The following is a 14,835-nucleotide window of genomic DNA, read 5'->3' on the forward strand; positions in this document are numbered from 1 at the left end:
TGTTCCATCATTTTGAACAGACTTCCTGTTATTCAAGACCTTGCTGCAAATCTCTTGTCACTTCATATCAGTCAGACTGTGGGATTCCTCTTGGTTTGTACACTGGGGATTGAAATACTAGTAAGTATTTTATCCATATCTATTAACACAGTGCCTCATTGCTAGCATTTTACCTATTTGAGTAATTGTAAGTTTTATTAATGTGCTTGTTTTTCAGTCTTCTGTTGGATTATTTTTTTTACTTAGGTCTTCAGCTTTTTCTACCGCTCTGCGCTTACTATTGGTCTTCTTTTATTTGCTGGCTGGCCAGTGATCACACAGCTGTGGGTTCAAGCAAAGGTACTGTATTCCTTTGCCTTATAAAGAGCATTTTAAAAGGCTAACAGCTATTGGGACTGATCTCTTTGGAATGCTGCTTTAGATTCTTGTTCAGTTATGCTTCTATTCTGATCTCTGTCATGAGCAGCATGTAGCAAGGTGAGTTTAATATGATCTGGATAGATCTGTTATACAAAATAAGTAATAAGGCTGCCTAAGAATTTTGGGGTCGCTAGGAGTTAGCAGTTTTCTGTTAATGATAACTAAAAAATGCTTGCCTTAAAATCATATGAAGCACACATAATTTATCAAATTGTCGCAGTGACAGAAGTGTTGACATGCATGGTGCGTTGGTGAAAGTGCCAACATTTAAGTAATATGATCATTTATTGAAAAAAAATGTTGATGAAAACTGAAAAATGCTTGTCAATTCATTATTGTCTTCAGTAAGCTGACATGCATCATTCCTCAGAGGCAGCTTTCTGTTCTGTTTTCCCAGGAAAATACTTGACTTCTGTAGATACGCGTGTGAAGTGGCACAACCTTTAACATAAGACACATTTCTTCCATTAGTTTATTCAAACATCTCTTATTTCACAGGATACCTAAAACCTAGAGTTCTGGAATAACATTACCTATTTAATTAAAACAACAAGAAAATTGAGTAAAATTGCTATGTCTTGCTCTGCAAGAACTGTCAAGATGGAGGCTTGTATTTGTTTATTTACTGTTTTTTTAATTGTAATTCAGTAATCAAGTAAATTGTCTTAAAGCTGGATATACACAGATGTTTCGTAGCACTGAAAATTTCCTTTCAGGAACTTAAAGCTGACTAGAGCTTGAAACCCTTAAGTGATATAGCTAGCTCTTAATGTCTTTATTTAGAGTAAAATACCTGGCATAGGTTGGGTTTTTTTTCCTCCTAGCAAAGAATTTAGAGAACTGCTTAGGTGATTATGGTGGTTAAATCAAATTACATTCAGATTCAAAGACTGGAAAATGCTACCATATTACTAGAGAATAGCTTATTAGTTAGCTGCTTGCAAACTTCTGATGAGATTAGTTTTATTCCTTTCTTCCATAAGATTACTCATCAGCTTTCTAGGCTGCAGTGTGGTTGAAGGCCACACTTTGAGAAAGTGCTTTTAAGTATGAGCTTAGCATTAATTCATGTTGTCTTTGATAGGATTTTGACATCTGTGTAAATGAGATTCTTTTCTGTTTTAAATAGAACTACTATAATTCCAATGACCTTGTGCCCTTTTTTCAGTTAATTTTACTCTTGATAGATGCAGGGGGGGGTTGCCTGTGGGAGATGCTAGTAGCTGTTAGTTCAGTATTTTTTTCTGATTAGACAGTTGCCTGTCCATGTGACCTCCAAAAAATCCCATTTGTTTTCCATTTTTTTAGACAACAACATTGATCTGGATTCTTCTGTGTGTGCTCCTGGCAGTATTTCCTTTAATGCCTGTTGTAGGAAGAGAACCAAACATTCCTCTCGTGTAAGAATCTTATGTTGTTCTTTAAACTTTTTATTTCCCTCTTTGATATTCAAAATTTAGGCGGACTTTTGATATATGTGAGGAATTGTATTATTGAAAGTTGGCTGAGACAAGTATTGAAATTCAGAATTTAAATAGCATGATTATAGAGTCCTCAGTTATTCACTAATGTGAATGAAAATAGATTTTTAATTCTTTTGACACATCCATTTGCTTTTTGCCTTATTCTCTAATTTCTTGTCGAGGGAAACATTTCTCACAATACAAAAATTTGCAAACTTTACATGAAAATAAAAGCCATCATTAAAGGAGGACTGTCACTGCGGTGCAAACATGGTAAATAGCACTGACGTATGTGAATAAGAACATTTATTCAAAAGCAGTTTACTTTAACAGCATCTTTCTGAAATACTCCATCTAATTTTGAATAATCTGTCTTTGAATAGCACTCTGTACTTAATGATATATTCAGGGAAACAGAACATACAGGACAGGCAGAGATCTTGTCTTCCTCTGTTTCTCCCTTGTCTCTTCTTTTTCCACTTCTGCTTATCTGTTCTTCATTTTCTTTTCTGATGTTGCTTGTCTTATTTTCTACAGTTGTTGATTTGCATTTTTTGTACTTCATCTTTGTCATCTGTCCTTCTCCTCTCGTGAGCTAGTCTTTCATCATACAAACATTCTGTCATATCTGGATGCAATCCAGGTGGTTGGCCTGCAGGTGTTAGGCTTGTGGTATCATTGTAGTTACTGCAGAGAGAAGCTTGAACTGACCCGGGCTGCAACAGCTCCTTCTGCTGTGTGACAGAAGGTACTGTGCCCCATCAGAGTCAGAGTGCCTGATCCTTGTTAAATTATTCGGTTTGAGCAGTAATGTATGATTGCAGGTAGAATTATAAGCCCAGATATTTCTAAAATTATTGACATTCTCCCTCAATATTTTTCACTGTGATTTAAATCTTATCTGTTGAAAACCCTTCTTAGTCTTGATGCTTGGGCACTGTTGGAAATATTCAAGATAGATTTGCTTTGGCTGTATTACAACCTCTCAGCTGTATATACACATGTATATATTTCTGCTGGTCCAAACTGAGGTTTTTTATTCCTTAGAACATTTAAGCACAGCTTAGAAATCAAAATGGAATTAAATTACTTTCAGATCTTCTTCCCTGACACCTCTTTATATTCACCTTACCCAGGTGGTACATCTTCCTATTTGTTCTTCTAATGAAACATTGTACCTCTGAAACAGTTTGCACCTGTATGAATCTTATGAAGGGAGTTTTGAAGCAAGCAACAATTAAAAATATATATGTATATGACACTTCAGTGTATTGAAGATAAGGAGATGCTGGGAGAGAAGATACAAGAGAAAGAAATAAGGGTGCTGGTGAGAAATAGGTGCATTTCTTAAATCTGTTCCTGAGCAATGACACTGTATGTCAGGTCAGGGCTTCTTCAGTAGTTTAATAAAACTTGTATGGTATATACAGGGAGCTCCTGATTCAACTCAGTCATAAAAAGGATGCATAGAGGAGGTGAAAGCAGGGTCAGGTGCCTCAGGAAGAACGTAGAGATGCTGTCAGAATATGCAGGATAGGTTAGGAAAGCCAAAGCTCTCATGGAATCAAATCTGGTGAGATGTAAAGTGAAACAAGACACAAGACAGCATACAGCAGAAAAAGGAAGACTAGGGAAAATATGGCCCTGCTGCTGATTGGGATGGGGACCTGGTGATAAATGGCATGGAGAAATCTGAGGCCTTCCTTTGCCTCTATCTTTACTGGTAGGACTGACTATCAGAAACCCCAGCCTTCAGACTGCTGAGACCTGTGGGAAAGACTGGAGCAATGAAGACAACCTTAGTGGAAGAGGATCAGGTTAGGGAATGCTTCCAACAAGTTGGACATGCATGAGTCTATGGGCCCTGATGGGATACACCTGAAAGAGCTGAGGGAGCTGGCCAATGTCACTGTGATAATCTTTGAAGAGTTGTGGCAATGGCTGGTGGGAGAGGTTTCTGAGGACTGGAAGAAAACAGATGTTCTCGCTGCTATCTTCAGAGAAGGGCAAGTGGAGGATCCAGGGGACTACAGGCTGGTCAGCCTCCCCTCAATCCCTGAAAAGGTACTGGAGCAACTAATTGGGAAACAAACCTTTTATAAACATGTGAAGGACGAGGAGGTGACTGGGAGTAGTCAGCATGAATTTATGAAGGGGGAATTATGCTTGACGAACCTGTTAGCCTTTTAAGATGAAAAGACTGTCTCAGTGACAATTGGAGAGCAGTGCATGTTGTTTATTTTGACACTAGATCAGTGGACAGTGAGGTGGACTGGAAGCAGGCTTACCTGTCAAGTTCAAAGGATTGTGATCAGCAGCACAAAGTCCAGCTGGATGCCAGTCACTAGTGGTGTACTGGGGCCAATACTGTTTTAACATCTTCATTAGTGACCTATGTGATAGGACAGAATTCACTCTCAACAAATTTGTACTTGTTTGTCTCCTCAACAAAACTGGGAGAATTGGTTGATGCAACGGATGGATGTGCTGCCCTTCAAAGGAACCGCAACAGGCGGAGAAATGGGCAGACAGGAAGCTTGTGAAATTCAAAAATGGGAAGTGCAAAATCCTGCATCTGAGCAGAAATAATTTCCATGCACCAGGATAGGCTGGGACCAACTGGTTTAATCATGAGCCAACAATGTGCCCCTTGCAGGAAAGCCAGTGGTATCCTTGGCATCATCAGGATGATGATGAGGAAGGTGATTATTTCTCTCTACTCAGCCTTGACGAGATGCATCTGAAAGTGCTGTGTCCACTTACGGTCTCTCTGGAAAGAGAGATGTGGACATACTGGACCAGGTCCAGAGAATAATCATTAAAATGAGTAGGGTATTAGAGCATCTGTCACAGGAGAGTGAGCAAGAGCTGGGACTGCTTATCCTGGAGGAGAGATTGAGTGAGTTGGAACTGGTTATTCTGGAGAAGACTCGGGAGGATTTTATCAAAGTATGTAAATACCTGTCTGGGGGGTATATAAAGACGACAGACAAATTCTTCTCAGCATCCAGTGAAGCAAAAAGAAATGGGCAAAAGTTCAGATACAGAAAATTCCATTTAAACATAAGAAAAAAGCTTTTTTATGCTGTGAGAGGTCAAGCATTTGAACAGGTTCCCCGGAGAGGTAGTGGAGTCTCCATCAGGAGAAGTATTCAACGCCCAGCTAGACATGGCCTTGAGCAGCCTGCTGTAGTTGGCACTGCTTTGAGTAGGGAGTTGGACTGGACTGATCTCCAGAGATAGCTTCCAACTTCCATTCTGTGAGTGAGTAGCCAGCAACTGTGTTCCTGTACTGATTAGATCATTACTTGAAAATTGCTATGGAGATATGCCTGTGTAGACTGATTTTACTGAGTATGTGAGGTATTTGTACATTTTTGTGTTATGCCTGAGAAAACACAGTGAGTGGAGAAATCACAAATGGGCATTTTTGTCAGTAGTCTCTCAGTCGAGTTGCCAAGGGACAAGTAGAAGCAAGGACTGTGTGGTTTGACTACTTCCATATCAAGGTTGTAGCATGACAGAGAAATACATGCAAAACTTCTACTGCCTTTACAGTTCCTCTGCTTGTGTGGTGATGGAGACAGTTGGAGGTGATATTAGTATTGATCTTTTAGTGAATCATGTCTATTATTTTGAAACAGCGTCATAATTAGCAGATTTATTCAATGTCAAGCAGTATTTTTTCTCTGTGTTTACTTGATGAATGACAATCTTCCTGTTAGTCTTGCTGTTGCATTTAAACAAAGCTATACATTTGATAGTAATGGTGGTGTAATTACCCTGTTAGATGATGAACATGACAAACCTTGAAACCACCAAGTTGAGATCATCAATCACTGTTACCATTGTGTTCAAATTATTCGGATGTAGTCGGAAGTACCTAAAATAGTGGATAACAGATCAGACATGTGGCCAAAATGCAGATTTTTTTTGACACTGCCATGGAAAAGGCATGACTGTATTTGTGGATGGCAAGCTTGTATTAAAAACAGAGCAAAACAAAACAAAAACACCAAACCACACTTGATTCTAGGTTGGATTTGGGGGTTTTTTAAAGTTGGGTGTTGAAATTTCCTCAACATACTAAGTCTGGATACTGTAGTGAATTATTTCATCTTAGTGAAGAACACTTTTATGAAAATTTCCTGAACCTTTTGATGATATTTCCTGGGAATTTATTGTTCTTTTTTTTTCATTTTACAGAATAGCAGCTGGTTTGCTGACTCTCTTGATCTCTTGCTTCTCGTTGGCATCTCCCTGTAACAGCAAAAATAAGTACAGAAATAATGAAGATCTGAAAGTACATTTTTATCAGGTCAGTTGCCACTTCTCAGTAATTCTGAATGTTAGAGGGTTTTTACATGGAAATTTTTACATAATTTCTAAGAACATTTTCCTACCAAGGCCACAATATTCAAGAAAGAAATTATTGTTCCTGAGTGTTCTCCTTGACTATTTCAAGAGGACCATGGACTCATGGTAATATGCTTTTTTAAATATCATAATGCTGTGTTCTCAAAAGCTCATCCTATGCGTATCTATGTGTATTGATACAAAGATACACATACACATTTTGATGCCCTACTCGGTGAGTTAGAGAGTTTGTCCTGCCTGCAGTCTGTGTATGTAACTTCCAGTGACCTTTGCAGGAATTGCACACGTACCCTAAGGACAGGCTTGCTGGTTCAGGGGGTTCTTTCCAGTTTCTGGTTGTTGAATAACAATGTGAGACTGATACTGAGCTGGTTTTTTTTCTTTATACCTTCATGAAATAGGTAGATCTTTTCTTAGTAGGTGCTAATTAAGTTCTAGAGAGCTTTTAAGATTCTAATAATACCTTGCATGTCTGCTGTCGTGTTTTGGGGTTTTTTTAACTTATTACAAGATAATGGTTTTATTTCAGGAGCAGTTTTATTGGTTATGACTTATTATGTGCTGGAGTTTCTTACTGAGCTAAGCAATGCATTCATTGTATCAGTGATATAGGAATAGAGCTCGAATTGTTTAAAAGGAGGAGAGGAAAGAATAATGAATGCTTAAAAGGCCTTTACCTGAGCATGCACACATCTATAATGTAGCGGTGTTTTCACTTTTCCAGTTCACATGTGGAAAAGAGATAATCAGTTCCTTCCCTAAGCGTTTAGGACAGATATTTCCAGTATATACTCAGCAGTGGATTTCTCCATTCAGTGCCTGAAAACAACTTGCACTGGATGGAGGAGTGAGAGAGCAGCCAGCTGGGCATCTGGCAGCCAGCTGACACCAACTCACCATACAACTGCTGGAGCACCTCACATGGTGTAACTTTGTGGAGAAACTCACAAATGATGATGATGATGATGATGAAATAGATCTGTAGTCAGAAAGTAATGCCAGGCTACTGTTGAGCTAACTAGAGAATCAGGAAATTCACTCACAGTCCTGAGATACTTAATTAGATGAAAATGTTCGACCTGCTTTTTCAGGGAGTAACATCTTCATTTTTCTCCAAACCCCTTTAAGAATATCATGAAGATCCTTAAATGGCTCCTTAATCAGAAGATATTTTACAATAGTGACATCTAATTACTAGTCTCTCTAAGATTTTTGTTTCAGAATCTTACTTGGGATCCACCATTCACACTCTGGGTAAGGAAAGGACTGGGAGTGTAGATTATTCAGATCTAGAGGGGGAGAAGGATATTACAGAGGCACTACACATGTTTCTAAATTAATAACTTGTTTTGAGGTTAGATTGTGTTTAGTTGCTTTGAAGTGTACAGGAATACAAAGGAAAACATTTGTTGGAAGACTGATATTTCTAGGCAACATAATTCCCTTGTTCTGCTTTTACTTTTGAGTTGGAGTTTTCAGTGGGGACAGGCAAAGGAGTAATCTTCAAAAATGCTGATTTGGAGCATTTTGAACACATGAGTTTAGAGTTACAACTCCTGAGCAGTTTTAAGCATGAGATGAATTGTTTAATCGGATGAAACATATATATTTTGCAATGACAGACAGTGATCATGACACTGACATTCGTATACATAAGCACACACAATCAGGTTCCTGCTTTGTATATCTGACAAGGGGTTTCTTAAATAGTTTTTGTATCTCATATGTGGTGTTTGGAGGCAGTCACTGACGGTTATGCTTTCCTCTGATAACATTGTTCCTTCCTAGACAGGAAACTCAGATTGGTTGTTTGATGTTTCTTCATTTTGGGGAATGAGAAGATAAATTTATTTGCTACAGGTGTTTCTTCTTTGTGTGCCGCTTTTCTACAAGTATTGACTGAAGTGGAAGGGAAAATATGGCGTTCCTTCCTCATACACTTTATAGTTTATCTTGGGAATTCCCTTAGCCACTCTGCTAATGTCTTTTATTGGTTCAGCTCTGACTAAAGCCTTTAAATTACACAATGGAGAAGGAATAGCTGGTGTTTCTAGGTTTTCTTCTTTTAGCAAAAAGCCTACTGATCTGGCCAAACTTCTCTGATCAGGATCCCAACTCTCTTATTTCCTTTTGATTCCTTTTCCTCTTTGTTTTGGTAGTGTCTGTTCAAGAAACTTTTTTAAATCTTTCATTTCACCTCACCTCAAATTTTTGCATCTGCTTATTTGGGATGAGATCCATTTTCATATAAGAAATAAGATAATATTTCCCAAGGGTTTGAGTAGTTTTTATTTGCCTGAGTTGTTCTTCACAAGTTGATTTGGGATTACATCTGAATAAAGAGACTTCCCTTTTCAGTTCTCCTCCTGCTTCAGAGAGAAAGAGGGATTCAACATAGCCTAGTCTTTTTGTTGTGCTTATGGTTAATTTTTTTTCTTTTCTGAAGACAACTTTCTTCTTTCTTCTCTAAGTGAGCTTCATCTTCCATCTGGGAATTAGCCTGTAGTGAAGATATCATGCCTGTTAGCAAACAAAGCTTGTTCCATTACATTCATTGCTCTCCTTATGGTCAAAAAGAAATCTGAGTTGGCAGAGACCATCAGTTTGTGTGTAGTCTTCCACAGAAGAGATAATTCCCTGAACTATGTATTTTTGTGTTGGTTTCTCCACGGATGGGACAGAGTGTACACCTTAGCAAATTAGTATGAACTACATACCTGTATGGGTTAGAGAGGCCATTTACAGGCCTGTCATTTATTCACTGGGTTTTGTACCTACATGCTGTAGATTTCCGACATGGGTATTAGCCTTAAAGAAACAAAAGAGTCACAGACAACAAAACAGCATGATCAAAGAAAGTTTTCAGCAAAAGCGAATCAATACAGAAATTTTAAAATGTAAAAATACAAGCTTGAGTAACTTCATATGGCTACATTTACACTTCTGTTACAAAAACTTCAGTTATGTTTAGACCTAATTTTGAAGTTTTGGTATATGTCACTGTTTGGGTCAGAAGATACTAATTACACCCTCACAGTTTCTAAAAATTGCCAAGAGTTTCTCAGGTTTTCTCTTGATATTGTTAAACCAGGAATATTTTTTTTGCTGTATTTTATTTGCTGTGTCTTTTGGTAATGCTACTTCTGTCTTCTGATGAGGTGGGTGTCAGTCTCTTTTCCCAAGTAGCAAGTGATAGGCCAAGAGGAAATGGCCTCAAGTTGCACCAGGGGAGGTTTAGATTGGATGTTAGGAAAAATTTCTTCATCCACGGGGTTATCAAGCATTGGAACAGGCTGACCTGGGAAGTGGTTGAGTCAGCATCCCTGCAAGTATTTAAAATCTGTGTACATGTGGTGCTTAGGGTCATGGTTTAGCGTTGGAATTGGCAGTGTTAGGCTAATGGTTGGACTCAATCTTCAGGGTCTTTTCCAACCTAAATGATTGAGTGATCTTTGAGAAGTCACTAAGACCAGGAATGGTGAAAACAGGACTATTTATAATCTATCAGCTAGACTACTACAGTGGTTACTGTACAACTTAATTTTTTTTTGCTGTAGAGAATACCAGTTTCTCTTTGCCAGTGGTTTCATAGGTGGAGCCCAGTTTTTGATTCACTGCCAAAAACACTGCTGTTTCCATTGCTTGATAATATTGGGCTACGTTATCATTCTAGGAGGCTTGAATTTCACGTGGGTCCAAGGTGGTCAGATTATTAGTTTTCTTTAAATTAGGAGGAGAAATAAATGGTAGGAATCCATGTTATATTGGTGGAACTTGGGGACAGGAGGAGTGTTTTCAACTAGTCTTGTACAGTGTCCAGCTGATGGTATTGGTTCTCCTACATTCCCTCTATGAATTGTTATCATGTTAGATACCTAGAGATCCCAGAGCTGCTGGTGAAGGTGTTGGGACTGCAGATATCACCCTTAATTTCCTCTTTCGAGCTGCAACCTGTGGATGATTGTTTCTCAGAGGCCTACTCTCAAGCCATTCAAGAATAATCTCTGAACTTCAAGGAAGGTTGTGAAGGTGGAAAGAAGACAGATTCTTAGCTTTAGACCTCAGTTTGTGTCTCCAAGTTGCTTCTGTGCTGTTCCACAGTCCTGGAGGTGCTGGTGAAAGCTGAGAGCAGTTTGAACATTACTTAAACTGTTAACACAGGAGTCTCAAAAGCAGATGCTGAGCCCTTCCCTAGACACTGGGATAGATCTAGCAGCAGTAAATTGGGTTTACTAACGTGCCCAGGTCATCACAAGTCTTCCAAGGCACAAGATACATTATGGGATATGACACAAAGTGAGTGCAAAATGACTTCACAAATAGCTAGGGGCTAGCAGAGGGATTACCAGAGCTCATGACACTAAAAGAAGTTGAAAAGATATATCAAAGGGGAGAGATCTGGCCTGAATACAGCAAAAGCATCACAAATAAACATCAGAGGTCTGAAGGGGCCAATTCCCTGAGCTTTTGGAGGGTTAATGCTTTGACCTAGTTTATTGATTTCACACAGCAATGCAAGTTACATGTTCCTGTGGCCTGAAATGAAATAGAAGCAGCAGATACTGAGCACCGATAAAACCAGGCCAAAAAAGGATGCTGATGCCAAGTGTATCCTCTGTAGGTACCACTCTAGCTATCACTGTGTCTGGCAGGAGAATGGCAGCTATTCATATGGTAAAAAGTGATGGATGTGAACACTGCATAGTTGCTTCGCACTAAAAAAGCCACAACAGCAATTATATCTTGTAATGCAGTTCAAAAACACATGTTTGCAAAGTACTGTGCATGCTTGATTTGCCTTTTAGTGGAACTGTGGAGTTGTGAATAAATAGCAGTAATTGAAAGCTTGGCTCAAGCGTTTTCTTGGATAATTGTCATCTTTCAAAAATAACTGACTCATGGGGCAATTTTCCTAAGGACTTTTGCACCTACTTGATTGACTCAGTGGTGTCTCTCAAATTAGTCAAGAAAAAATCCCTTTTCAGCTTCACTGCTTCTCCAAGGCAGAAGGCTCCGCTTGAGGTGGTTCGGACAGTTTTGTTTTAACAGTCTGCTAGGATTGCAGCTTCTTTCCATCTTTTAAATCCACCTCCATTCTGCTGTGTTGCTGCTGTCTCTTCTTACAGGAGCTGCACTGCCCATGCAAAGCTCTTTCCTTAACTGGCCTTCCCTTGCACCCTGTACCTGATCCTGCAACAAAGCCAGATCTTCTGCTAGTTCTTTATGGATGCTATTTGAGGACAAGTGTCCCTTAAAAAAATGGGGGCATATATTTTCTGTGGTTTGCATGAGTGTTTAAGGAGTTACTCTTGACAATGGGCATATCATGTCAAATCAGTGATTCAGGCCACTTGTTTAAACTATTTTAAAATAGCACAAATAAATAATAAGAATAAAAAAAAATAGAAGGAAGCTTTAAAAAGCAGGCTTCCTGTTCTGATGATGATTCAGATGAGGTGTTTATGCAGCTCTAAAGTATATTTACGTATTTAGTATGGGATGGCAGAGATCCATGCGTTAATTATGTGTTTGTCTGATTTCTTCATTCTAGATGTTGAGTGTTACACTTTCAACATATGTTGTGAGCAGTACCCATGACAGTCTCAAGAACAAACAAGGACTGCCCATATTAAATCAAATTATTAGCTGGATGACTCTAGGTAAGAACATGTTTCCTCCCAAACATGTATGCTGATAGTTTGTGAGGTTTGGGTGTGGGGGCGGTGACACTTTTTTATTAATATCTTTCTTTTGCACATATTCCATTATTTGACTCCTAAGAGTTCTTCCTTGTGTTCACTATTATTTCCTAAGTGAGGGTTTTAGAGGAATGTCTTCTGAAGTATTACTGCTTTGTAGGTTTATAGTCAAATGCAAACAACTTTGATTCACAAGTAACTTTATTTTTTGTTTTGAATATTCTGAATATCTTGAAGACCCCTTTTAGGGGTATAATGGTATAAACTCCCTTTTTGTTTCACTTGGAGCCAGATGAGGGTGATCTAAGATGTTCTGCAAGCAATTCGGTTAAGCATAGGGAAGTGAGAAAAGGCACTTGCTGTATTTCAGCAAGTTGCAGAACTTGCTGTATTTCAGCAAGTTGCAACTAGAAACAGAAGTTGCAGCTGACAGCGGAGACCCTTAGGGTATGAAAGTCCTTTTCAGAGCTGCCTTGCAAGATACCTGTGAACTAATGATGCTAAAGTATGTTTGATATCTGTTAGAACCTAATTATTAAAGAAAAAAAAAACAATTTACAAGTCGATGGATTTTTCATCACTCTAAAATTTTAATTTTGGGATGATTAAAGAGAGCAAATGTAATTATCACTGGGGTTGTGGAATACAATAAAGCAGTACCTTTCGTATTTGAGCTATAAAGTAATTTCTGTAGGGCTCTATTAGAAAACGTTAAGCATTGTTAATCCCCAAGTGATTCGGGATGTGGGATTTGGTTTAGAACTAAACATATCCCATAGCAGCTCTTAAGCAAGATCAGGAATTTAAACATAGATTAACAGAAGAATTATGACTCTTGCTATCTAGATGCTGGATGTCTTGTACTGGTGACGTTGTTTTATCTTAAGCAGATCTTGTCAGTTTTAGCAGTCCTGCTTCTGTTTGAGCAAATGGACTCACAATTAATACAACTGATTGTGATCAGTGTGTGTGAGGAATGCTCTCTTTGTAAGGTAATTTTCTTTGGAGCATTTTTCTTTTCATCATGCTTTCCTAACTCTTCATAGCGTGCTAAGCTAAGTGGGGATCTCTGTGTGGATTAATTCGTTGCAGTTGTAAACTCAATGCAATCAGTGATGTCCTGTTTGGCTTACTGGAGCAGGAATTGAGGGTAGAGGTTATCTTTCTCTCCCGTGTAAGGGTGAGACAAAAACATTTTTCATCTAAGAGGTGATTTGGACAGTCAGAGAGGTCTAGAGTTATGAGGAAAAAGTATATTAGAAATTCTCTTTGCTGTGTGTGATGCTTCTATGATAAAAATCTAACTGTGAATAAACTGTATGTACCCAAAAAGTCTACTTGCTGCCACGGCAATATTGAATATTTTAGCAAAGTCTTTCAGACTGGAAGTAATCATTTTAAGTGAATATGATATACAAGGTAGGAGCTCTATGTGCTTTCTAAAGTTGCTCTGCATAATTAAACACAGAACCAAGCAGATAAAAAGCTACGGCATCCGACAACAGGTCCTCAATACTCCTGTTGGAGAGAAATGCCTTGTCACCACCATAACCACAACTAGCATCTGCCTTGTTACTAATGTGTACCACAGATGTGGCTCTGTAAGAATTAAGGTGCCAAGGTCTACTGTGGCTTTTCAGAGTTAGTGACGTTATAGGTGGTCAGACTCCTCTTCATCTTTTTGCTTAGTTGGGGAAGAATGGCACATTACTTACTGAACTCTCATTTTGCACCTCTGTGTGTATTTATATAACCTGAAACACAGTTATCAGTTTATTCATAATAATACTGATATGATTATTATTATTATTATCATGTCAGTGTGATAATGAGACAGGCCTGTGTCCAGCTGGCTTTAGCTGTTAACACTCTATGGTTCATGCAGTTACACAGAGGTAAAACCAGAAGGCATAAAGTTAATTAGCTGTTTCCCATGTTCTCCAGAACCATCTTTATGTTAACAGATATCTTTAAATTCATGTATATTCTATTTTAAAGTTTTCATCAGTGAAATCTATCATAGCAACTTGCTAAATTTTGAGGAATTTGGTGTCAGAACTGTGTGCAGGGGGGACATACAGAGATTTGTATAGGTCATCCAGAAACCTGCAGGTCTTTTGATGGTTAATATCTGTTGTGTTGCATCAGAGATGGAAGGGAAAGGCTAATTATCACCCACCAGTCACTCATCTGTTCTACTCTGTGATTGCGCTCAGAGTGTGATACATATCTGATATGTTGAGTGTCATTCACAGAGGCTAGTTCCCACACTGAATTTCTTTCCAGCTGTTCTTATTTGCAGTGAGGTCCCTGGAGTTCCTCCCTGACTCAGGCCTTCTTTAAGTATAGAAAACTACAAGTGATGCTAAAGGACTGGAGCACCCTTGAATTGAAGTCACTTATTCTATAATTACAGCAGTGGCCAAAGCTAAAAGCCAGGAAATAAAACATACTGACCCACAGGTTTCAGAGACAGCCTCATCTCGCTTTCATTGATACGTTTACTATAAATTCTAATGTATACTATGACAAGAAGCACAGGCGAGAACTTTCCATATATTATAGTTTTATTTCTGTTCCTTAATAAAGTGATTATTAATTAAGACTTACTGTTGATGTAGTCTTTGAGTCAGTAATATGAAGGCATTATACCACAATGAAGAATCACGCCAGTGTTATTTGTCAGTGCACTTCTTTATTAAGCACATAAAATTTTCATTTAAAAAAAAATCAGGTTTAAAGATTAAATAACAGCAATGCTTTTCCTTCTTCCCCTCCTTCCTTCAAGCACCGGCTACTTTTCCTCTGCTTTGCTTCCTCTTTACTCAATCTTCCAATAGTCCATTTCCTCTCTTCCCAGTTTTCCTCACCTCCTG

The 14,835-nt window shown here is 38.5% G+C and overlaps 1 protein-coding gene across 5 annotated transcripts in view; it reads left to right on the forward strand.

The window, feature by feature from the left end:
* PIGN (phosphatidylinositol glycan anchor biosynthesis class N) overlaps positions 1–14,835 on the forward strand; it is a 106,194-nt gene that overhangs the window by 69,319 nt on the left and 22,040 nt on the right. For all 5 annotated transcript variants that reach the window (XM_026842983.1, XM_026842987.1, XM_026842985.1 and 2 more), the window contains exons 16-20: positions 21–120; positions 247–339; positions 1,729–1,820; positions 6,090–6,201; positions 11,812–11,920. In XM_026842983.1, coding sequence (XP_026698784.1) covers positions 21–120; positions 247–339; positions 1,729–1,820; positions 6,090–6,201; positions 11,812–11,920 — 506 coding nt within the window. The remainder of the gene's footprint in view (positions 1–20; positions 121–246; positions 340–1,728; positions 1,821–6,089; positions 6,202–11,811; positions 11,921–14,835) is intronic.

The sequence above is a fragment of the Athene cunicularia genome, assembly GCF_003259725.1.
Source record: "Athene cunicularia isolate RWA chromosome 2 unlocalized genomic scaffold, athCun1 chr2_part1, whole genome shotgun sequence".
Classification (NCBI taxonomy): domain Eukaryota; kingdom Metazoa; phylum Chordata; class Aves; order Strigiformes; family Strigidae; genus Athene; species Athene cunicularia.